General features: G+C 39.6%; 1 protein-coding gene across 2 annotated transcripts; it reads left to right on the forward strand.

Moving 5' to 3' along the window:
• Positions 1-334: 334 nt before the first annotated feature.
• LOC104687155 (transient receptor potential cation channel subfamily V member 6-like) lies at positions 335-25,562 on the forward strand. 2 transcript variants are annotated; one of them, XM_010396170.4, is made up of 15 exons: positions 335-945; positions 10,389-10,486; positions 10,885-11,007; positions 11,902-12,042; positions 12,584-12,682; positions 12,890-13,065; positions 13,930-14,076; positions 16,376-16,588; positions 16,907-16,993; positions 18,027-18,103; positions 18,287-18,452; positions 18,752-18,818; positions 19,395-19,663; positions 20,380-20,486; positions 21,992-25,562. In XM_010396170.4, exons 1-15 carry the CDS (start codon positions 815-817, stop codon positions 22,263-22,265), a joined length of 2,175 nt encoding a protein of 724 aa, XP_010394472.2. In that variant the 5' UTR covers positions 335-814; the 3' UTR covers positions 22,266-25,562. The 2 variants fall into 2 exon arrangements, with proteins under 2 accessions (XP_010394472.2, XP_019139247.2); XM_019283702.3 differs by lacking the exon at positions 335-945 and having other exon boundaries at positions 10,398-10,553.
• The last annotated feature ends 20 nt before the right edge of the window (positions 25,563-25,582 follow it).

Genomic DNA, 25,582 nt, shown 5'->3' on the forward strand with positions numbered 1-25,582 from the left:
AATCAAGTTTTTGTTAAATAAGAAAAAAGTTTTTGTCAAATAGAAATTTTCATCCCTTTCCTAAATGCTGGTTTTCTGGAGGAAATGTGAAGAAATAATGAGAGTTTTTAGAACATTAAATGAAAATGGAATATTGTAAAGATTACATATTAATCTACATAAACTCTTCTTCCAGCTTGTGGAGTAAAGTGGTTTTGTTTTACGTGGAGAAGGTGGAGTCTGTAACGTAATTTCTTTAATGGGATTTGCAGACAGCTGAGGTGGGAGGTGCGTCCTCCTCTCTGCTACCTTCCTAGAGCCCTGTGTCTTTTAGGGCACGTTCCCACATGTTCACTCACCTTAAAGGTGTTTTGCCTGACTTGCTCAGCTGTCTATTTCAAAATTGCTTACATGTTGCTTTCCAGAGGAATTCAGAGATACAGAAGGAGAATGATTGCTTCTAACTTCTAGATTTCAAAATCAAAATAGTAGAAGCTTAGGACTTTGATTGTGTATGACTTCTTCTGTGCTGTACAGGGTCTTTTTGAGGGGTAGGCTGCTGGCAAGATACTTCTAAATCAGACACACCTTTGGGTTGGGCTATTTTGGAAACTAAGTGATTAATGAGGCTCAAGTATGGTCTGCTAGGAACAAGTGATTTTATTTTGTGTTTTTACATGTACTTTGATCAGCTGATGCAGCTGACTGACAGTCTCCTCTGTAAGTAACTGAGGGTGGAGGAGTGGTGACCTGCAGTGAGCCTTTCCTGACTTCTTTCCAAAGTGGGGATTGCAGGCTTTCAGGCAGCTAGACAAGAGAGCAAAAGGGACGTGATATGGGGGTACCTTTATTTGGGGAGAGCAATCCCTTCTATTCCCGGATCTGGAATGGACTAAGTCAGAAGCTGCAAGGCAAAAAATCCTGGGATAAACATCTGGATGAAATCTACTTACTCCAGCAGAAAAGGTACAGTGAATTCAGCCTTCTTGTCTTCCCTTTCTTCTGCTGCTCTCCCTGTAGCTGATTCTCACTCTTTCCCCTTAGGCTTTTCTGCCAGTAGATAAACTTTAAACAACCCTGGAGCACTCTTGTCTATCAGATTTCTTCTTTCAAGGTGGAATGCTTCTGAGTTCCAATCTTATCTGCTTTCACAGGTAGATTTACCAGGTTGCAATTGAATTACATTGAGTGCAGGACTTCAGTCACAGATTAATAATGTATTCTCTTGTCTTTCCTGCTTCATTGGTAAAGCTCACAGGAAAATGCATGAAGGTTTGTTTGTAATTATTATTATTATCATTATCATTATTACTGTCATCATTATCATTAACATTATTACTATTATTATTATTATTAGGAGTGTGTGTGAGGTATAGGCTGCAGTCAGCTGAAATAGTGGCGCTTTTTTGTGAGGATTTTGCTTTCTGTTTCTCTAAAGTTTGCTCTAACTGTGGGATAGAGTAGGCTTAATGTTGTTGAACGTTTTGGGGGTCAGTCATCTCCTGGGTCAGACTGTGGTTGCTCAGCCCTATGACCTGGCTGTCAACAAGTACAGTGACTCCTATTAGACCTTAGGTTATCCAGAAGATGCCTGTGTCTTCCCAAGCGAACACTGAATCAAGGCTGTTTGTTACTGCTGTCCAGAGTTGCTCCTTCCACACACAGAAATGTAGGACTATTCATGGAAATACAGCTGGATCTGGTTTTCATTGTCATTTCTGCATGCACAAGTGCTGCAGTACTCAAATAACAAATTGCTTCCAGTTGCTTGTAAAATCTGTTTTTTCTTTCGACACATAACTCTGAACATCTTTGGGGACAAAATCTATCTATACATATGTATATGTATATACACATATATGTATAGAAATATGCAAGGAAGCATCTTAAGAGGGACAAAAGTACATCTTTAGGGAAAGAACTATATAATGATCTAACTTCTGACTTAGTAACAAAGCCTGTTCCAGTTTGCTTCAGAGCAGTGGGACTTAAATACACTTAAAATGGGAGGGACAATGGGAACAATAGTATTTCTGTGGAATGCTGAAGTGTTTACATTTTGGTGTGTTCATGAAAAGCATCACAGGTAACTGAAAAATAAGTTCTCAGCAGATTCTGTAAGATCCAAGTGAGCAGAAAATAGAAGTCCAAATATATTAATATATTAAATTAATTATATTGATTATATACTAATAATTAATACCAATAAGCAGTAAATTGTACTATGATGATTTTTTATTATTATAACAGTATCTTCATATTTTTAAGCCAAACACATGTGGAAAGAAGCTCTGCTGATCTCTATCTAACCTCCCACTTGAAGCTGAACTATTGCCAGCAATAGATCACATTGCTTAAGCTCAGTCTTGAAAGTTTCCCAGGACAGAAACTCCACCACAGCTTTAGGTACCTGTTACAGTGCTGTAGTAACCTCCTAGTGAAAAACGTTTTTTTTCTTTTCCTAAATATTCAACCTGAACCTCCAAAATCATACATTTCGATGATGTTCCAGTCCCTTGTTTACCATCTCCTGTTGCCAAGAAGGGTTTGGCCCCTTCCTTTTGGTTGCTCCCTTTCACATTGGCCATTTGATTGCCATTGGACCTTCTCTTTGCTCATTAGTCCTCATTAGTCATGGTGCTACAGGCCCATGAACATCTCGGTTCTACTTGGTTCCATGTTGGTTCCATGTTGCTACTGACAGAGGAAAGCAGAAAAATTGTTAGTCATATAAACCCTTCTGCATAATCTTCTCTTAGATCACTATAGTGCAATCCCACTGGCCCCAAAGTTAACTTTTCTGTGTTTCTTTACAAAATTCTCTGTAAAACACATGTAGTGGGTACAATATTCACTGTCTGTGAAATCAGGGTTGCACTGGGACACAATTTTCCCTACCATTTTAGGTCTATATGTTTCCCACATGTTTCAGCTAACACAAATTAGCCTTTTCCTATTTGGTCACAAATTACATGGTGCCAATATGTGAAAACTCTTTTCCTAAAGGGGGCAGTTCTTCCTCTTATTATCCTACTCTTTCCTTTCTTGTCCCCGGAGATGCTTAGAGTTTGAGGAGAAAAGAAATGAACATTTTGCAGAGGACTGGGATGAGTTTAATTGCTTTCACATTTTTAGTTATGTACAGATAGAAAAACACAACAAGAAGACCTTCTCTGGGGACTTGTGTATGGGAACTCTTCTCATGAAACCTCTGCTTTTGTGGAAAAACTGTTGTAAACCAAAAGGGCTTTTGCTGCATCCTGTCATTTTGTGGTATAGAACTGCAGTGTTGTGGCTTCAGCTTGAGTTCTTCTTAGTGAAAATGGTGTTGGAATACATACAGTAATTAGTAGTGACTAAATTCTACTATTGTCTTACTGAAAGCCAGTGGTAAACATGTTACTATTTAGCTGGTGTTCTCTAATTGCACAAAGAAAGTCTTCGAGAGAAGAACAAGGCTTTTTTTCTGTCTGACAACTGGTGATAATACCTGAAAACTGACTCATTTGGTAGTTGTCACCACCTGGCATTGATATTCATTCTCTTTCTTTGTGTGAAACAGTTATTTGAATCTTACTAGCACTAGATCTCAGCATTATTCACAGAGAGGGATTAATACTGCACTGCATAATATTCCCCCAGGGGAATCCAGGTTCAGAAAATGCCATATAATCTCCTAACCTTATAGAGGATTTTGAGTTTATTTGGCCTTAATCTTCTGGTTTCTCTCTATTGATGACTCTCCTTTTTAAACAGCCTGTAGCTCAATGTGGAACCCCAGGGACAGAGGTCACATCTCATATGTCCTCTCTAGAATCATCTTTGGAAGCAAGATCTGGGATCTACACAGCCTGAAGCATATGAACATAAATCCTCGACATAATTCATAAAGACAGAGAACAGAGAGATAAATACTTATAAAAATTTGGGCCTGATAGAGGTGAAGAAGAATCACAGGTCTGTCACTGTGTAATAGATCTTCCAGAAATTATTTTCAGTGCAAGAGTTTCTAAGGAAACACGAACAAATTCCTCCTAGAATGTGGTTTTAGAAATTCCACCCTATGAGAATTGCACTATTCATAAAAAATAAGCAATATATAAATTAGAGCGAGTATATGGTTCCAGTACCTGTAAAATTATAACAATTATGTAGTATTTTTCCTCCTGTTATTGCCTGTATCGATAACTCTGATTGATAAATAGTAAGTAACACATTAGAGGTGCCTGGAACAATTTGCCTAACTTGCAGAGAGCTATGGTCATTCCAAAGATGCCACAATAAAACCTTTAGTTTCCAAATTCTTTGGTGGCTCTTTAGTGTCCCAGACATATTAGTGAGGTGCTTTGCTTACCCTGAAAACAAATGTGGCACAAATAAAAAAGCAGCTCAGCCTAATGCTGGTAAACTGGATTGTTGAAGAGTTGTACAGGGACACAGAGAGCCTCCAGCTTCTACATAAATCTTTCTCAAGCTGGTAGTGAATGAGATGTCCCCATTTGGCTGTTCATTTGTCTAAAAAACATGACTGGGTTTTCAGCCCAGAATTTGACATAGGATTGTGCTGTCTTAAAGCCCACAATGCCTGTAAGTACTAATTAGTTCCTTTGCACCCAAAGGTGACAGTGAAATAAAGATGCCAGCTTCCAATTCCACTTAATTTATAGCTTGTTGCAACAACAGTGCTTCTGAGTAGTCAAGATGCACAGAAAAATTGGCTGAAAAATCTGCTGCTGCATGTAACATAAAATCAAAAGCATCAATAGCAGCATTTCTGATCTTTTCTTCTGCTGATCCACCTTCATCCCAGTGGAAGTTTTGAGACTAATAATGGTAAATGATCTCCCTAATTTCACAAGTGCAAATGTCCTTCAGAATCCGTGTTTCCCCAGCAATGCACAGACATACACACACCCAACCTCAGCCTAAAATGCATCTCAGGCTCATAGATTTAGGAAGTTATTTGACTTCCTAAACTTGGCTATAGGTTTCCTTTTGAAGAAGAAAACATGAAATTTGTACCCTGAAAAAAACCCACCCCACATTAAAAAGCCATTAGAAAAAAATGATTAGACACGGGGTAAGGAACAGAACCTGGAATAAAACTGCAAGAAAATCCCTGTTGAGGAGGGCTGGAAGTTTTGATGCAGAATGAGGTTATACATCAGAGAACAAATTTGTTTTATGAGAAATTCAGTGATAATATATAACAACTAACAACTTCTGAACAATTAAAACAGTTCTAGCATGAGATTATTCTTATGATGGTCTCAGGTGCAGAATTAGGAAAAAAAAGAAGTTAAAGCAAGGATAATGCCCTGCTGGAAATAACTGATAAAGATTTCTACTGCTTTGTGTGGTAGATAGCTAAATATCTGAAGGGATAAGAATTCCCTATCAGTTTCTTGTCTAGTAACATTGGCAATTATTAACCTGTTTAATTTATTTTCAGAGAAGCTCTGTTTACTCTCAGCTGAAGGAGCTTTGACATACATGAGCAAGGGGTTCCAGTTAATTTGCTGAGTCTTGCTGGTGCTGAAGAAATTTGCTGACCCTGTTGATTGTCCAAGCCCCTATTATCTGTCTCCTTTTCACTTCATGCAATTATTCCCTAACTCCTTCTTTGGCATCTTGCTAGGTGATTGCTTTGATCATCTTTCAGCTGGTTAGCTTCCTCTGAGCAGCCCTCTGCTCTCCTGAAGGCTTTCATACATTTACATGCACGTGCTAGCAGAAGGAAGGGAGAAGACGAATCTCCCCTGGCAATTTCATGATGCATTCTGGACCACGGATATTCTGAGCACAACAGGGAAAGAGGAGAAAGCTAAAATAATATCCTGCTGATGAATTTATAGCTAAGGTTAAAATAATTGCTTTAGTACCTCAGTAACTGACTCTCTATGAGAATAAAGCTTGAAGCTGGAAGCAAGCTTAAATTAAAGCAAACAATAGGGAAATTCCATATAGTGAATGATGGAAGTTGTAGAATCTGAAAAGGGAAGAATAGAAAGAGATGTTTCTTTGCATTCCTGGTGAGTTCAGTCTTGAAATAGAAGCTTCAGATTGGTTGTTGTCCAGACAGTTCACATATTTAATAAATTTCTCTGTTTTGAAAGAATAACCATAGCAATCCAAATTCTTCTTTTTATAACAGAGTTAAGACTTATTTACTAGTCTTTGCATTCTCTACCTCTCCATAAGTGAAACGAGCAGGCTGCACTCCAAAGTGCTTAAGAAGCTGTAAACCTAAAAGCATACATATAACCAGCAGAAAGTGCTTGTGAAATCTTTAACCTTGTTTAGAACTACATTTTACATGACTCCCTCAGTCAGAATCTGACCTACATTTTATCTTCTCTTTGTTTCACAATGGATTTTCAAGTGTTCCTGGTTTTGCCCTCACCTATATTGGAAAAACAGCTCACGGCTTCCCGAGCACGTCATTGAATCACCTCTGAAGAAAACTGTCCGATAGTAACGCATGATGAAGGCTCACTAAATGCCTCCACTCAGACACATGCCTTAGCTCAGTGAGAAGAACTCAGGAGCACATCCAGGTGGATACTGTTGTGGTTCTCATTGCCCATCAGAATTACTGGTTTGCTGTGCAGCTGTGCTTATCCTAAACTGATCCTCTAAGGCAACATCCAGTCTGCGTAGTGTTACAAACTTAACTTAGCTGGGTAAATCAGGAGCTTAGTATTCCTTGATTCCGTAACTGTTGAAGGGGATGAACAGGATTAGAACAGGAGCTTAACTTAGATGTGCTGAATTATCTTCTCAAGGTGTCTAGATATGTTTGCTGAATCATTTTCTGAAAGCCAGCCTCACCATTCAGTGACATAATGGTACTTTACAGAAGCTAAGCATCTACTGTAGGCAGTTCTGTTAAGACACTTCAGTTGCAGATTTTGCCAGCTGCTGCTTTGACACAAAAAGGGGCCCAAGTAGTAAAATGCAAAATTCGTGCTGTGTTTGATCTGTCAGGAAGAAAGTTGGTTAAATATGCAGAAGTTAAATAATTGAAAATGTTTTGAAGGTTCTAAATTCAGGTGACTTCATTTAATCTTTTATATTAGTAAATTTGGTTCCCGTCGTTTTTGATATTTATATGCTGAGTACATTGCTGTAATGTATTAAAAATTAGCTGATAATTAGAACGGTATGTTTTAAATGAGAGTAAAATGTTTCCCCAATTATGAGACAGAAAATTAAACAAGAGCAAAAGCATATGCTAGAAGCATGTAACTCATGAAGCTTTGAGACATCGCAGGCAGTGTGCCATGACATTTGCCAACATTTCTGGGTTCCTCTTCTGGCTTGCTCTTTGGCCTGAGATCTCTGGCACTTAAAGCCCAGTTGGAGGTTGCTACAATAAGAAGAAATGTTTGACAATTTTGCCCTCAGTTTCCAAAAGCTGAGCATAGTATTTTTAGGTGCCTTCCTTGTAGCACTAATGTGATTTAATTAGTTTACAAAAACTTTGGTAATTTTTGAGAAAAAGGTACTGTGTTTGTGTCCTCCCATGTCATCTCTTGCCCAATCCTTCTTTCTCTCTGAGGTCATTTGAGGGACAAAGGCCTACCCAGTAAAGCATCAACATACTAATTGTAGCATTGTTTATACTATTGAAACCCCACCTCTTTCCCACTTCCTGCCTCTGAAACTTATATTTTCCAGGAACACAAAGTCTTTCTCAGCCAAAATAGTGGCAGAGGTGGCAAGCTGACTTTACTAACACTGAATCTTATGACTTTTGCTTGGAGTGCCTCTTTATTTAGTTCCTGTTTGTTTGATCCTAGATGCAATCTCCTCATCAAATCATCTTGTCATTAGTTACTAATGAAACTGACGCATGAGTAAGCTATAGAAGGAATACTTCCCTAACTAGGAGTGTGAAGGACACATAAAAATATCTCAGAATGGCTCCCTGATTTGTTGAGGATGGTTCTTTTTATCCTGAGTGTTTTTATTTCTCCTCTGCTCTTCACGGGTTTTCTAGTTTAGTTTCTAGTAACTTAGATAATGGGGTGTTTTTGGTGACAGGAAGTGCTCATTTTGTGGAATGATAAACATGATGTTCAGTTATGCTTCTATTACTTGTAGCCCATGTCCATTAATTTACACTTACACAAATGACTTCTACTGATCTGTGTCATTCTGATATTTTTTGTTTTGCTTTCTCCCCCAAGATTTCTCAAGTGCCTAAAGTGTCTTTCCATTACAAACTAGAGCAGAAATCTCACATTTCAAGTGGGTTAAGTCCTGAATAATGGCATATCATTTTTTTTTAATTCAAGATCCTGTTGTCCATAAAAGAATAATTTAAAGCACAAAATGAATATTCCTGTAAGGCACAGAAATCATGTTGCCTATTTTCCTATTGTTTTATTGTTAAACTGTCCTGCACTTACGATGCATGAGTTGTAAGAAAACATTTTTTGCAATGGGCCATTTAAATTCTCTGTGTCTCTGATGTGGGTTTTATTGTGGCTTATAATAGCGTTATATTCCCAGGTAATATATTCTCACATCAGTGTTGCCATTTAATGCAAAGCACCTATTGCTTTATGGAGTATTTATCCCCAAAATCTTGTAACTCAATAATACCAGAATACATGGAACATCACCAGGAGGAAGCATTTACTGTATCTGCAGGTAGATGGTTTGACTAATGTGTTTGTCCCACATGTTTTTTGGGGGGTGTGTGCTTAAGACAACTATTGGCAGTTGTTAGATTGTAGTAAAGGGATAGACAGAGGCTGGTAGGAAAATGAGGGCTGGTGTTATCCTTGCTCATATCAGCTTGAATTTGTCATTTTCTACTGTAATCCTTTGACTTATTCCACATCACGTGCTACAGCTTGACCTGAGCCATGCTAGATAATTAACATCAAATTAAACATCTTTACTAGAAAACAGCAGGGGTGAGATAAAAGCACAAAATTTTAATTTAAACAAAGACCTAAAATTGAAATCTTCCTGTTGGGAGAGAGGAGTCTCTTTCTATTTCATACTGAAAACTCATGAGACATAAATTTTTTTGTTTGGTTTGAGTGTCTTTCCTCCCCTTTTATCTTTATCTCCTGACTATGGGGTACTTACAATTCTTTATTTGTATAAAATCAAAAAATCAAAAAGCCCACCCCAAACCACTTTTTAATTTATGAATTACAAGACAAACCTGAAAATATTTAAGGATAACAGAAATATTTACCTCCATTTTGTAGATTTTTTTTTTTTTTTTTTTTTACTTTTGTGTGGCCAACTCATGATTTTGAGCATTGGCAAAGCTTGTTTGGATGCTGAACAAACATTGCAGGTAACTGTCTTCAGGTGTTTATGCAAACTGATAGGAACATCACCCGAGCCTTCTCTTCTCCAGGCTAAACAGTCACAGTTCTCTCAGCCTTTCCTCATCTGAGAGATGTTCTATTCTCATAACCATCTTTGTGGCCTTTTGCTGAACTCTCTCCAGTTGCTCCATATGTGTTTTGTACTGAAGATCTTAAGACCTGGATGCAGGACTCTAGGTACGGCCTCACCAGAGCTGAGTAGAGAGCGAGGATCACCTCCCTTGACCTGTTGTTTGCTTCCAAAGACCTTGCTGTAGTGAAGTTTGGTGGCTGTACTTATAAATTCTTCATCAAGCCCGAAGGATATACTCAAATAATGCAGATCCTCATGGAAGACTCAAGGACATGCTTCAGCTATAAGTGAACCACTCTGTCTGGAACTTGTTTGAGTGTGTGCTCTTTCCCAGGGCATGAACACATTTCAGTTCTTAAAAATTTCCTCAATTCTCTCAGCACTAGAGAAAAAATAGTATAACTAAGCTGTCAAATTTTTCTCCATAACTTTGTATATGGAAGAACGACATTTCAGAGCTTAGTCTCTTAATTATAGAAAGTGTTGCCGGAACACAGATGGAATTCTTGTTTGCCCTTTTCTTTCCACTATGGGAGCAATTCAGATGATGACCTTTTCTTAATTTACTGTGCTGTGTGAAGAAACAACTGTTTTTTTCTGGCTCCTGAGATAACTGCCTGCTTGCAGGAGGGCTTCAGTGACCCATCATTCACTATTTCTGTGCCTCGTAATGTGAGCTATAAAAACAAGAAACATTTTGGTTGTTTCCCTGTCTTTCCCTCTGCTGCCACCGTACGGTTCAGTGTCATTAAGCCCAGAGATGATGAACCTCAGTGTGTTTTTAGAATAGCACTGCTCTGCTTTTTCCTGTTCTTTTTTTGTGCCTTCAGAGAATACTTCAGATGGCACATGTGCATTGCTGATTTTTCAGTGAAAATGTTCAAGATAAAAACTATCTCGAGCAAAGGACACGCTAGCTCTGGTGAGAGGCACAATGTGTTTGACTTTCTTCCTTATCAGACGCTTTTTCTTGACTACAGGATCTGGGAATCCCCACTCCTCCAGGCTGCCAAAGAGAATGACCTTGCTGCCATTAGGAAACTTCTCACTGACGGAACATGTGATATCTATCAGAGAGGTAACTGGGATTACTCGAGAAAAATGGTTTTCCGTGCAAGGCAAGAGCTTCCTACGATGAGTAGCTTGTAAGTTCGCTAAAACATTAGCATCAGCAGAGTCAGATGATGACTTAAATTGGTGTCAGCAACTTTGCAACCAAGTGAGTTTTCTGACTTGGTTGTGCTCATTTGCTTCGTGCCTGAGGTCGGCCATCAACTTACAACACCTGAAGTTTCTGCTCAGTTTTCAGATTTTGTTGAAGTGAAGGACAGAGACTGTGCAGTTTTGTGACTGTACCAGGCACTACTGAAGGGAGGTCATAGCACTCCCATAATTTCCCACCTCAATAAATCTATTTCTGCTTTTGTCCCGTACAGTTGAATGTCTTGACAATTCACATACTTCTACTCTTTTTAGGTGCTGTGGGAGAGACTGCCCTTCATGTAGCTGCCATGTATGATAACTTGGAGGCAGCAGTGGCTTTGATGGAAGCAGCTCCTGAGCTTATCAATGAGAGGATGACATCAGAACTTTATGAAGGTAATATCACTGGGGAAGAGGATGGGCAGGATTCCCTGAAGGGGGGGAGAGGAAGTACTACCTGCACTTTTAGGAAATTGGCTTATACTGCTCCTGGTTCAATATGTTGCTAAACTGTTACACAGCTAAACCAACATACAAATGGCTTCTGACCTTTCTTGGAAGGTGGAATTATATTAAACTTGAGTACACACATGTGCAAACATGCAAAGGCCTCGACCAGGGAATTGCAAGGGATTGGAAAGGCACTGCAAGGATATGTACAGTTTGCTTTCTGACATACTCGTTGGTAAAAAAAGGGATATCTGCCTAACCTCCCCTGGAAGGAGAAAAAGTAGTTATTTGGTTGAGAAAACGAGGAATGTGGCCACTGCTTTTGAGGCTAAACTCCTATCCAGATTTTAAAAGAATGCTTCTGGTTGAGTACACAGAAATTCCAGTCTGAATCTCAAAGCCACTAAAATAATAATGATGGGGTTTTAAAAATTCTAAAGCCTAGTTTGAAGGATTAGAGGAAATCTTTGGGAGTTTTTTCTTGACCTTATCTTCATTTCTTATGAAGGGAAGTGTAGTCAATCTCATAACTTTCTGTTTGCTTCCCAGAAGAATGTGGCAAGTCTTGATTTTCAAAAGGAAAAAAAATCTATAAAGTGCACTCTGTTGGGGTTTTTTGGCAATTTGTAAAGTCAGTTTTAATAAATTCATGAACAGATTTAAGTAGAGTGGAACCTCTGGAAAATCTCTAGGACAACGCTTTGCACAAAACAGGGATAACTTCAAAGCTAACTCCTTTAGCTGCTGTCCATTTACCATGACTGACATGTGAACTGGGGGCTGCCGATCAGCCTGCAGTTGCTTTCTTGGGAGACAAGGTTTTGTTTCTGTCTCTTGCAGGGCAGACAGCTCTCCACATTGCAGCAGCCAACCAGAACACCACGTTGGTGAAGGCTTTGCTTAAGAGAGGAGCCAATGCCAGCACAGCAAGGGCCACTGGGCACTTCTTCAGGCGCAGCTCCCAGAACCTTTTCTATTTTGGTACAGCCTTAACTTGTTCCCTTGCTGCCCTAGGAGGAAACCAGCAGAGTAGTGAGGGGGAATGGGGAGGCTTACTGTAGTCTCCATGTAAAGTGGATAAACAGGGGCTCCTACCTCCAAGTGTCGTCAGACACGCACCTTTTAGCAGACAGTAAGACTTCCTCTGAGTATGTAAATGTTATGTAAATATAAATAGTACACATTTTATAGATTTGCATGTATGCAAATAAATGCATATATTGTATAAAAATTGTAATTTAGTGTCTTCCTAGCAGCAAATTACTTGTCAACCTTCTTATGGAGGTAAACCCCTGAGAAGAACATTTCTTCATATTAGTGTTTTGCGGGACAGGTCTTTTTAACCTTTTTAACCTTTCTGAGTACTATGAGGAGAGGGGCAGGAAACTGATAAGTTCCCTAAAGTAAGTCCTCCTTTCATCTCCTAAGGCTTCATAGCATGGATAGCTTTCCCTCAGCATCATTCAACCTCTTCTACCTCCTGGGTTCTTAACGTTATTTCTCCCCATTCCTTTCATTTCAGGAGAGCATGTTTTATCATTTGCTGCCTGTGTGGGAAATGAGGAAATTGTGCAGCTGCTCATTGAAAATGGAGCTGACATTAGAGCTCAAGATTCTCTGGGTATGTGCTGTGGGGCTCAGTGAATTGCATAGAGTGGATCTGGACATTTTAATTCAGACTGTTGTCTGTGCATGCAAATATTCTTCTCTCACTAGAAACAGCTGTGGGATGAGGGATATGAGGAAAATAGAAGCCATCAGTCAATTCTCAATCTTGGCACAGGGCTGGGCTATTCCAGATACTTTATCCAGTCTGCTTCCTTCATAGGTAACACTGTTCTTCACATCCTGGCTCTCCAGCCTAATAAGACGTTTGCCTGCCACATGTACAGCCTGATACTTTCCTATGACAGGAACAAAGAGGGACCAGGGTCACTTGAACTGATTCCTAACAATGCGGGACTCACTCCATTCAAATTGGCTGGAGTTGAGGGCAACACTGTGGTGAGTTTGTGTGACACCGGTACCTCGGTACAAAAGAGAAATGGAGACCTTGAAATAACATCATTCAGAGCAAGGGAGTTTGTGCATGTTCTTAGTGGGTAGAAGATACATAACAAGATTTTTTTCCAGAAGTCTTATGTAGGTCCCAAAAACCCTTTATAAGAAATTTCTTTATCTTAATGAAAGAAATTAGTGCTTAAAGAATAGATATTTTCCCCCAATTTTTGAGGCATTTGAGTTAAAGAGGTATTAACAGACAGATTTAGCCAAAGCAATTTTTTGAAAGGCTCACTGAAATTATTGTCTTGGTTGTCTAGATTTCATTATTCTAAAGGTGACACATGGGAAACCTCTTCAGGTATCCACAGGCATTTATTAATAGACAAAATCTTAGCATTTAATGTAAACCCTCATCCTTCCACTCAATGAAAAGCAAGGGTGGTGTTTCTTCTTTAGATTCACAAGGGACAGGATCATTTCCCTTGTCACACGTCTCTTTCGAGAACTTGTAGAAGAGTATTAAAACATTTTTTTTTCTAATCAACATGTAATTCCATCTGAAGTCTATTGTCAGGAGGTATAACTGTGTCAAGTAACTTTAGCAGTTTGATTAGAATTTAGAGTAAAAAGCACTCATCCTTTACGTCAAGCATGAGCTAATAATCAAAGAGGAGTCAGAAAAATACCTTCCACTTCTTAACCTGCTGTAATTGTTCCTGAGAGATACGGGAACCTCAACAGCTACCAAGTTCAAGGAAAATATGTCATAATTAAGGGTTTTTAAGAACTTTTTTTGTTCTCATTGCAAAGACATGATATACTGGAAAGCTTCTGATATCCTTGTCTCCCTTCTTTTCTCCTCAGATGTTTCAATACCTTATGCAGAAGCGGAAGCAGAATCTCTGGTCCTTTGGCCCCTTGACCACTGTGCTGTATGATATCACAGAGATTGACTCCTGGGCTGAAGATCAGTCCTTCCTTGAGCTCATTGTATCCACCAAGAAGAGAGAGGTACCGTGGGCACCTTATGCTTTCTGTGTGCAAACCGTGGGGATCATCAATGGAGAGGAATGATGAGTTCGAAGGTTTGAGCTCACTGATATAATCCATAGAGCAAGGACCTTGTACCACGAGCTGCAGAGAATACATGAAGTGTAGGGGTTTATTAATGATCTGGCTACATCTGATGCTTTATATACAGTTTCTTCTGAGGTGTGAAAATTACAAGTTATTGAAAGAACAAGTATGAACAAACTGCAGAAAAGGGTTTTCTCTCACTAGGCTCAAAGATACACTAAGAACCTGTAGAGTAGCTCTAGCAAGTATCTTCCTGTAGCTATGGTACTGATAAACTCTCACAATGTCCCTGTGAGACAGGAGTGCATTCAGAAATCCTAAACTGGAGTGCGTTTTGGAACCACTCATTGTTATTATTCCCTTCATTTAATGACAGGTTATGACTCAAAACAAAGTGGGCAAATTACCTCTGCTGTAGGGTCAAAAGCCCTATAAAGGGATTAATAAGACAAAAATAGCAGAGTGTAATGGCAAGCTTTGACAGATCTCCGTAGGACTTTCAAGGTACACAACCCTATCAGTGGTAATGACCTTAAATAATCCTAACAGGACAGGAAATGAATCAGAAGACACTTCAATTAGCACAGTTCTGCCCATCCTGTATTATTTCCATCTATCAAAATTTTGTCAAACCTTTCTAACAAAAGTTTGAGCTTCTGGAGAGCTTTGCTATGGAGCTGCTGTCTGTGGAGCTCTCATTTGCTCTTACGTGAAATCCTCTAAATTTCTGTAAGTGGTGATACATATGGAAATCCAGAGAAAAGCAGTCCATGTCAAAAAATAGAACCAGCTTAAAAGTTGTCCACTTTAGAAGACTAAACCATAATTCTAAAAAAAAAGCAGAATATTGTGCCTCACTCTTATCCCAAAACGTTCATATAGTGCATGCAGATCCAAGAATCCTAATTTCAGAAGATACGGTGTGCCCAAATATCAAGAGGTGTAGCAGTCCATTTTCCAGAATGCTCTTACATATGTGCATTTTCACTTTTTTAATGCATAACTAGTAATTCGTTTTTGCATTTGATATGTTTGGCCCAAAATGTTTGCTGTCTCCTCTAGAAGAATGCTGTGTGTGACCCCATCCCATCATGCCCTCCCTGTTCAATATTGGACTAGAGGAGCATCTTTAACCCCCAGTCAGAAGTGGGTTCCTCTTGTATTAAGGGGAATGCATATACTCAGAGGTATTAAGATGTATTTTATGATCTTGAAGTGGAAGAAAAGTAAAAGAAATAGAAGGGAACTAAGCTACAGGAAGATTATAGTAAGCTTCAAACTTGTATCATCCCTATGAAAATGAAATTTACTCTCCTATGCAAAGAATTCGAGAATACTGGCTCCTATAGAAACCAGGACACCTATAGGTGGATTCTCTCTCATGCAGTTTTAATCCTTTAGGATATTTCATAGGCCATTCAAGAGTTTTGTTAGAGTCATGTCCATTTATGGAAACATTTCTTGCACTTTGCTCACTCAGCAATTTTTGGCTGACTTAGAGGAAACAGGGCATTGTAGCAATAGAAGAAAAACATCCAGAGTGCAGTAAGAAGTTTTTCTTTAAAGTAACCCAGTCACAAAAATTTGACTTACTTTACTTTCTTGCTTATTGCAATAGTCCCCTAAACAAACAATAGAAAGTAAGTCTAGAAATATTTAATAAAATGTGTGGCTCAGATTCATAAGTAAGTTATAAAGTACACCTGTCTCTTCTACTTATGCTCTGTCAGTCTTCTAGTATAAGCTGAAGGCTTGATATAGATGATTCAGTTAATTATCACCCAGATAATAAGGCAGAAACTTAAAAGGTAGTATTTTTACATAAGCCATAGAGCATTAGACAAGTACAAATATCTTTTAGAAAAATGTTTCTGTTTTCTTATTTTAAAACATCTGATAAAAAAAACTTGTGTTGTTTTACTAACAGGAATATTCTGTCCTACACAGAGGACAAATTTATTCCAGTATCTAACATGCTTTTCTTGTACTTCTCACTGGTACTCAAAAGCTGTTCTCTGCAGGATATATTTCTTTTTTCCAAAGCTCTTTATTGTCAAACTGAGCAAATCCAATGCCCACTAGAGCATTCCACTTTTGCAAAGTAAATTCAGTTTTCTAATGCCGAATAGGGTAGATGAGAATAGTTTGTTAACACCCTCTCAGGAAAATTTGTGAACGATGTTTATAAAAAATGCACTTTTGGCAAGTAATTCCTTCTCTTGCTCTTTCTCAGGCACGCCAGATCTTGGACCTAACACCTGTGAAGGAGCTGGTGAGCCTGAAGTGGAACATGTATGGTCGTCCCTATTTCTGTTTCCTGGCCTTATTCTACATCCTCTACATGGTCTGCTTCACCATGTGCTGCGTCTACCGGCCTCTGAAACCCCGAACAGGCAACAGAACCAGCAGCAGGGACAACACAGTCTATGTCCAGAAAATGCTTCAGGTACTGTGACTGTAGGGAGTCAGAGCCCCATTGGGCAATTCCCATTTAACCTACTCAACTGGAAAGTCCAAGCCTTCCCCAGTCCCCAGCTATTGCAGCTGTCCTCCTCCCCTCTTTCGGCCAGCTGACCTTTGTCAGGGAGGAATAGGAGGTGGGCTCTGTTCTCCACTGCTGGGGCTGGGGCTGGTTCCTCTGGCATTGCCAGGACTACTCATGTTTATTATAGTAAAAATACGTTTTCTTCTCCCCCATCCTCTTTTTAAATTAACTTTCACTTTCTTTAAATTCTAATTGTAACTTCCATTAACTTTTCTTCAGGAGTCATACGTGGCATATGAGGATGAGCTGAGGCTGGTGGGGGAGCTGATCACAGTCATTGGAGCTGTAGTAATTTTGGTTCTCGAGGTAAGAGAAACAGTGAGCTATACAGTTTCAAGTTTCATCAAGGCAGATTTTACTTACAGACAAACATGAATTTGTGCTCACTACTTGGTAGGGCTTATTTGCTTAGGCTGAGTACTTCGACACTTCAACACAATAGATATTGCCAACAGTGTCTATTAGATGAGACAGAGAATGTGACAATGTCCTAGTAAGACTCCAGGTGCGGAAGAAGCAATTAGAAGGATTGGTCGCACTCTCAAATACTGTCTGCAGGGTAATCCACAGTTCCTGTTAGCACCATCCATGGTCCAGCTGACTCCCAGAGTTGCTTCACCCAGTACCCATAAATATCCCTCTGTTTAGGGGTGCTGGGTGAAGTGATTTCTGTGCATAAACAGAAAAGTTTATATTTAATTAGAGATCAGTTACACTTACGGACTTGTAACAGGAGCCTTTCTCCACCATCCCCCACTTGATTTTATTATAATAGGAAATAGATTTGTGAGAAAACTAAAAACACGATGACAGGAAGAACTGAAAATAAAACAGGGCTTGTAAAGAGCTTTCTGCCTGTGTGGCGTACATCAGGCACAGTATCACCAGCTGGTCAAAGGAGGTGGTTGTCCCCTCTGTGCTCTGCACTGATGTGACCTCAGCTTGAGTGCAGTGTGGAGTATGATATGTTCCAGAGGACAAGTCCTTCTTCCTGTGCTTAGTCAGGACTCTGGGGCTAAGGCTACAACTAGCACAGTGTGAATTATAACAAACTCCTTTGATTCACCAGGAAGGTCTTTTTTTCTTTTTTACTGAGGCACCTCTCTGCGACGTGTCTCTCAATCTGCCCAAGCATTCTTAGATTTTCCAGCAATCTCTGTCTCATCCCAAAAAGGGCCCACCTGACTCAACCATTCTGATTTTAAAGTAATGTAGAAGTTGATCCATCAAAGGAGATGTGGCTGACTCTAAGAACTTGTGAATGTTGGTGGTTGCCATGACATTTAGTAATATGATGGAAACTCTGTGAGTCCTCAAGTTAATAGGATGTCTTTCTTAGATTCCAGATATCCTTAGAGTTGGAGCAGCGAAATACTTTGGGCAAACAATCCTAGGAGGGCCTTTCCACATAATTGTGTAAGTACAGAACACTAAGTCTAATAAATATATTGTCTCTCGTTTTCCCCACTGCTCTCTTTTGCCAGATGAGTTGCTTTCTCCATGTTTTTAAAGTATTCCTTCTCTGGATTTCTTTCTCTTAATGACTTGACTGATACTTCCTTTACTGAACATTTTTTCACTGTCTCTTTTTCTTTGCAGCATCACATATGCCTGCATGATTCTGGTGACCATGGTGATGCGTCTCACCAGCACGACTGGGGAGGTGGTGCCCATGTCCTTCGCCCTGGTGCTGGGATGGTGCAATGTCATGTACTTCGCACGAGGCTTCCAGATGCTCGGACCTTTCACCATCATGATCCAGAAGGTGTGAGACACAAACAAATATGGGCTATTCACACACATCCTGACACCTCTTTGCAAATGGGGAGAACTGTAAGAATACTTTTTTCTCCCTCAGGACTATTTGCTTAATTTTGCGTTAATGTCAAATGAACAAGTTCTTGTCTGCACAGAGCATTTTAGAACTTTCACATTCTCTCCTTACTGCAAAAGTTTCCTTTAGTCCACTCATGGTCTTAAAATCTGGAAAAAGATTTACATAGGGTGGCACTGTGACTTGGTGGAGCACTTGGGCCTTATGGCGGCTCTGTCTTTGCTCTACAGATGATATTTGGAGATCTTATGCGCTTTTGCTGGCTCATGGCTGTGGTGATATTGGGCTTTGCATCAGGTGAGTCTACAAAGAGAAAATAATAATATGTTACCCCTGCCAGCTGCTTCGGTATGAATTAAGAGTGTGGGTTTTGATTTAATCTCTGATTGCCCTCTGAATATCTGGAAAAGCTGGTGATGATGTTTAGCTTCTATTTCTCTGAGCATGGTCACTTTCCCAGTACTGATTTCTGTTCTCATGAGTTTGGTTTTCAATTCTTGCTCTTTCTAGGGTAATAGAAATGAAGATAATTCAGATAATTCCATATATTTTTAAGTCAAGGTCTAAAAACATACTGCATTTATGATATTTGTCTGTAGAAAATTAGATTAACACACATAGTTTTATCATATCCTTGAGGATGAAAAGATCACTACTTTGAGAAATAAATAAACAATCAAAGTAATTTTGGGTCATTTTATCATGGAGACCAGTGATTCTAATCAGGGATTTGTCCTTGCATAGAAACACGTGCATGTCCTGCCCGGACTAATTTTTTTTTTGTCAGAATCTCTTACAGGATTCTGTTATTCCTCCTGGAATGTGATTCCTGTTGTTAAACTCTCTCTTTTTCTCCCAATTCCTCTCCTCCAGCTTTTTACATCATCTTCCAGACAGAGAACCCTGAAAACCTTGGGCAGTTCTACAACTATCCCATGTCCTTGTTCACCACCTTTGAGCTGTTCCTCACTATCATTGATGGCCCTGCAAACTACGATGTGGACCTGCCCTTTATGTACAGCGTGGTGTACTTTGCTTTCGCCATCATTGCCACCCTCCTTATGCTCAACTTGTTAATTGCCATGATGGGTGACACCCACTGGAGGGTGGCCCACGAGCAGGATGAGCTCTGGAGAGCCCAGGTAATCTAGCTCAAGTGGGCATTCCTACATTATTTCAAATAGCAGCTAGAAGCCCATCAGTCTTTCTTGTCCAGCCTGTGTCTCCCTAGATGTTTGTTCCCTACGCGGGGAATCTCTTGTTAAACAGAATTGAAGTTGCATCTTGTTTTTGCAAATCCCATTTCTGTATAACTGAGAGTTAAATTATAATTATAGGGATTGACTGAGGGGGTAATGTTCATAGGAAGGCCAGGAGTGTCCATTGAAAGAAGTTGGCCTGACTGTCTTGGTCAAAAGGCAAAGAAATGCAACCAGTTCTATAGCTAATCAACAGGAAATCCATCTCCTATACTTTTCTGTGAGAAAGCAGTCAGACAAATGGTTAAACATAGTCATGTGGCCACAGTGGTAAGTTCTGATGATAATTAAAGTGGGTGTAGATATTCTCTTCTCTAGCTTGCAATTAATTACCCTACTCATTGCCTTGAGGTATAAAAGGAAAGAAATTGAACAGTGTTTTAAGATCACCACTACTTCTTCAAAACATGTCACAGTTAGACCTAAATTAGTGACTGCCCAATAAGAAATGGAATACAGACTCTATAATTTTTTTTAATTACATGAGGAGCTGTAATAAAGTATGGTATGGGTTGGTGTTCATGAAACTAATATTTTTGAAAGAGAGTCTCGTTATTTTTCTAATTCATCTGAGTTTTCTCTTTTTTCTCATTCCAAAGGTTGTTGCTACTACTGTCATGTTGGAGCGGAAACTGCCACGGTGCCTCTGGCCCCGCTCAGGAATCTGTGGGCGGGAATTTGGGCTGGGGGAGCGATGGTACCTCAGGTGAGTTCTCTTGGCATGTGTATGTAAGGATCCAACAAGAAGAACCCAATGTATGGATGTTAATAACGAGCCTTTTCAGTGGTCTAGGGAGTGTTTGAAGTGCTTTCCTTACAGAATACAGACCCCAGTCTCTTTTCTGTCTCTGACTGATAGATAGACGAGCACTGCCCCCCTCAGAAAGCTCTGCTGTGCATTTCCTTGTGAAATCAACTGATGCATTCTCATCCAGTAGTCACATTGGGCAGACCCCAGAAACTGCACAGGTTATAAGACCTGAATTTTTCTTTCAAACTTCTTATAATGACTATCACTGAACTTCACTGCTTTGCTTGGTTGGCTGTCCCTGTCCCTGGGATGCATGAAATGGCAGAGGCAGTATTGATCTATCAGGCATTCAGAAGCAATGAGTTGCCCTGTGAATGACTCAAAATCAGAACAGGAATAATTGAAGTCAAAATTTCTTTCTCGTGTGAACCTAGTAAATATGTTATACTTCGCGATGACTGTGTCAGGTGGCAAAGGCACAGGTCCAGGATTTCAGTTTATGCATTGAACTAAAAAACTGTCTGTAGTCAAGATAACACAAAATTCATCATTATTTCTGATTTTAATCAATATTTATGCCAGGTGAGAAAAGATTTAACTTTTGGGTATTTGCATTTTCTAACTGTGCCATCTTTTGCTGATAGAGCCAGAAGGGGGAGTGGTGGCTATATGAATCATAGAATCATAGAATATCCTGAGTTGGAAGGGACCCACTAGGATCATCAAAGTCCTGGTCCTGCATAGGACCTTCTGCAGTTTTTGCAGACAATTGATCCTCGTGGATTTTCAGATTTACTGGGCAGGACAAGCAGACCTAAAGTGGTGCCAATATGCAACACTTTCAGTCCAAGGCATGGAATATAACAATATACTGCAAGAGCAATGTCCCAGAAATTCACTGGGAATAACTGGGAATGCCAATTATTCACTGGATGCTGTGAGAAAAGAGTGTTGCTGTGATTTAGTTCTGTCAAATCACATGGATGTTCATTATGTATTTGTGGGATAGCAATTCAGAAGACAATCAATAAGTAATGTAGAGGAGGATTGGTGGAAGTGGAGCAGTTAAGTAAAAGTTCAGCCAGAGATGAGTGACATCCTGAGGCTAGCAGCCATAGAGTATCAGAGGAGGAAAGTCAAAAACAGATAGAATAAATGAATATATGCATATATGCAAGGTCTGCAAATTGCTTATGGCTGGCAAAATGGAATGGGCAAATCACGACCAGGAAATGAGTTAAAGGACAAGAAACCACGGGCAGACATTGGTACTGAAGTCGATGGGGATGAAGGTCTAGGAGATAACTGTGCTAGTAGCCCCTAGCATCCTGCCTATAATCAGTTACCTGTGCAGATTTTTCTGGAATGTCTGTGTCAGTAGGCCTGTTTTTTGGATGGGTTTGTTGATAAGCTGGTGCTTTCCTACTTCGTTCAGTTTATATTTTTTAATCCTCTTACAGAATTGAAGACAGGGTTGATCCCAACAAACACAAGATGATGCGTTACACAGAGGCATTTAAGGCTCAGGATAGGGATAACTATGAAAAAGGGTCAGAAAAGCTGGAAACCAATGGCGACACCCTGTGCAAGAAGGATCTGTCTGCTCTGTCACTGTCACGGAGCACATCCAGAACTAGTTCTCACCGTGGCTGGGAGATCCTGAGGCGCAACACCTTCCGCCAGCTTTGTGGAGAGGTGGGGCCTGCCGTGGACGAGGAGGTCTATGATGTCTAAGAAGCCTCTATTTTCACGCCACCAGATGGATCCCTTTTGCCACGACGACAGTTGTCTTTTACAGCTGCTCATACACTCCCCATCATGCCACACACATTCATCAGCCTTGAAGAACCCTGCTGGTGAAGATTTTGTGAGCAGTTCATGGCATCTGTGCTATGATAAAAGAATGCAGTTTTTTCTCTCCTAAGTGTCTCTGCAATTGCACTGATTGCACCGAGCTGGTGGGCTTGTTGAGCTGTGTAATGCAAATGATCAAAAGAAGCCTGAAATGGGATTTCATCCATTTACGAAGAAGTGATCAGTAAGCCCTCTTCCAGACTGTTACATAATCTTTCCCCCCAGTTTCACAAAATTGCAATGCTCTCATAGCAAAGAATGACTGAAGTTCTGATTTATGATTTGGTACAGAAGAGAAAAAAGCCCCAAACCCTCAAAAACCCCACAAACCCTGTAACTGATCTCAGGAATGAAGGTAGTTGTTGACACTGTGATGATTAAAAAGGACTGTAACTACTGAGCTGGCATTCAGGGCCTGACAGATGTTGCCCTCTGAAGAAAGGCGGTCTCCATTAACTGCAGTTTCAGCATTTCTGGCTTAGCAGGACTGTTTTGGTTTGGTTTGCTTGTTTGGATTTTTTATTGGTGATGGATGTTTTTGTTTGTTTGTTTTAATTTTTTGTCACATGAATGCACTTTAAGCTTTTGAGAAGAAGTGATTGCTACTCCTGTGAGGATTCTGAAGTGGGAACTTCTTTTCAGATTGAGAGTGTATGAGCTGGTTAGGTGACTTCCAGCAGTGTGAAATTTCAGCAGAGATATTTATCTCCAAAGTAAGCTAAAGCTGGTCTTTTGTTTTCTGTGGAAGAATAGGTTTCTGGACCACAGTTCCCTGACTTATAACTGAGCCATCAAGGTTGAGTAGTGAGCTCCTATGTAACACAGAAAGAAATGGTGAGGAGATGTTGGATAGATGAGTAAGAGCTATTGCAGAGACAGTTCAGAAACTGGTATTCTCTCTCTCTGTCTCTCTCTGAAAGTCTAAAACTATCCAGTAAACAACTGAGGCACCCACACAGATCCCTTCCAGGCATGATGCTGTGCCAGTCTGTCAGATTACCATCTGCCTCAGGCCACTTTAAGAAAAATGAAGGAATATTCAGAGAAATGGGCAGTCATTTCAGGTTTTATTTGTATCCTCAGGAGTGTGGAGTTTCATTCCAGTAGCAGAAGTTAAGCAGAAAGCAATCCACGGTCTTAACATTTCCTTCCAACAGGACTAATAACAGCAACTTTGTTCTTTAAGAAATTAAAGACTATTATCTAGTGCTAGACTTTGAGCCAAATCACCCTGTGATAATCAAAGCAGACAATGAAAAAGCTGACCCCAGTGGACTTCTGATTGTATTGAAATATCACTGCAAACCTCTCCCACACCTTCTCACTTGCAGGTGCTGTAATGAGTATCATGATCGTTGCAATCGTATGTATTTATTTAAATGGCCACTTTCTCTTACTTGAATGTATATTTTTTTTGTGCTCCAGTGGAAGACAGACAGAGGGCTGTCACTCTGGAATTCAACTGTATGCTTTTGAGTTGACTCATGTTATTGAATTGAAGGTGTTGCCTGGTCTCAGTCATTGAAGTGCTGTCCGTCCTTCCCAAAACCTTTGGCCTTCATACTGGTGATCTTTGGAAATGGGGGCAATGTGATATGTTAACCAGAACTGTGAAATGTTGCTCTGATTGTAGATGAATTTTATTTCATAGCGAATAGGAAATAGGAAGAAGGGGAGAACTGATGATTTCCCCATTTCCCCATCCTATCCTTGGCCCCAAATACAGTAGAATTTTTTGAAAACCACTGAAACACAATTATGATGGAACCATGTACTGTCATTTCTACAGAAGAAATCCCCCATGTGACAAAATAATAATAATAATAATAATAATAATAATAGTAATAAAATTAAAGGTAGTTTGAAGTACAAGCTGTGTAAGCCCTGGTTCTGATTTTGCGTTCTTCTTCGTTGCTATAAATACTGAGAAATTTGATCTTGCAAATTAAAGCAATACTTTGACATTGCAGGAGGCAGAACATAACTAATTTACCAGTGCCAGGCCTTTTTTGATTTTGGTACCTGTTCTCCATAAAAAGAAAAGAAAAAAAGCCAGGAGCAGGTTTTCTTAAGGAAGTGCCTTCTTTCATAAAATTGCATCCTGTGATAGTTAGCTTTCAAACTCCCTGCACAGAACCCCTGCATACAGCAGCATCAGAACTGTGTAATTGATTTTCTGACTTTGGAATTGCATAATATAAATAGGATAGACAATCATAGAATCATAGAAGGAAGGGGCTTTTAAAGGTCATGTAACCCAGAAACTGAGCAGGCACATCTTCAACTGGATCAGGTTGCGAAAGCCCTGTCCAACCAGATCTTGAATGTTTCCAGAGATGGGGCATCTATCACCTTTCTGGGAAAACAGTTCCAGTACTTCACCACCCTTGTTGTTAAAAAATTTCTTACTGGCTCCTATTGGAATTTGACTTCCAGTTTCCTAAAACAACTTGCATATTAAAAAAAAATCCTGGAAAAAGACCTTGTGCGAAAGTGGACAGAATATTTTACCAATAGTAAATTGATCCCCCAGTCTTCTGTTGATGATCAGTAATGGAGACCATTTTATAATAATTTTATATATTTATATAATTTATAATAGCAGCTACAGAAGAAAATTAGAAGTGTGAAAATTCAGCAGATGTAATGGGCACACCAGTTGTTGGAAATACTAAATTTAATATGTCATTGTGGAATACTTAGCCTCTTTCATTAGGACATATATACATGAAGTGTATAATCATGTAAATCTCAGGTGATGAAGTAATGGGAGGCACTGGAATAACTTTTGAGCTGTTTCAATGCAGTCTGGCTCTGACTCAGCAATAGCAGTGACTGCCGTCACACAGAGGCAAAGCACTTTCACTGTAATATTCTGCATGAATGTGCTGCTTCAAGATTTGCTTCAAGTTTTGTGCTTTTTGATGTACTTATATCCTAAAATTCTGAAACAGTATTGCTATTCCTTGCTGTTGCAAGGTGTCTTTCCTCTCCCTCCTAACAATATTGCAATGATTTCAAAGCAGACATTCCTCCCCTCCCTGAAAGTGCTAACCTCAAACTGTCCTCTACGTTACTGAAGTTTATGATAATGTGATGAGAATGAATGTTTTGATCCAGTTGCTTGTAGTTAAATGAGGTCTATTTTGCCGACAATAAAAATATGAAGTATCTTGACTGCTTCTTTGTGTCTAAAA

The sequence above is a fragment of the Corvus cornix genome, chromosome 1, assembly GCF_000738735.6.
Source record: "Corvus cornix cornix isolate S_Up_H32 chromosome 1, ASM73873v5, whole genome shotgun sequence".
NCBI lineage: Eukaryota > Metazoa > Chordata > Aves > Passeriformes > Corvidae > Corvus > Corvus cornix.

Coding starts and splice junctions, on each gene's coding strand:
- LOC104687155 (XM_010396170.4), top strand. CDS start 815: ATGGGGGTACCTTTATTTGGGGAGAGCAATCCCTTCTATTCCCGGATC. Junction 10,487..10,884: donor ATGTGATATCTATCAGAGAG/GTAACTGGGATT, acceptor TACTCTTTTTAG/GTGCTGTGGGAGAGACTGCC. Junction 18,104..18,286: donor GGGCCTTTCCACATAATTGT/GTAAGTACAGAA, acceptor TTTTCTTTGCAG/CATCACATATGCCTGCATGA.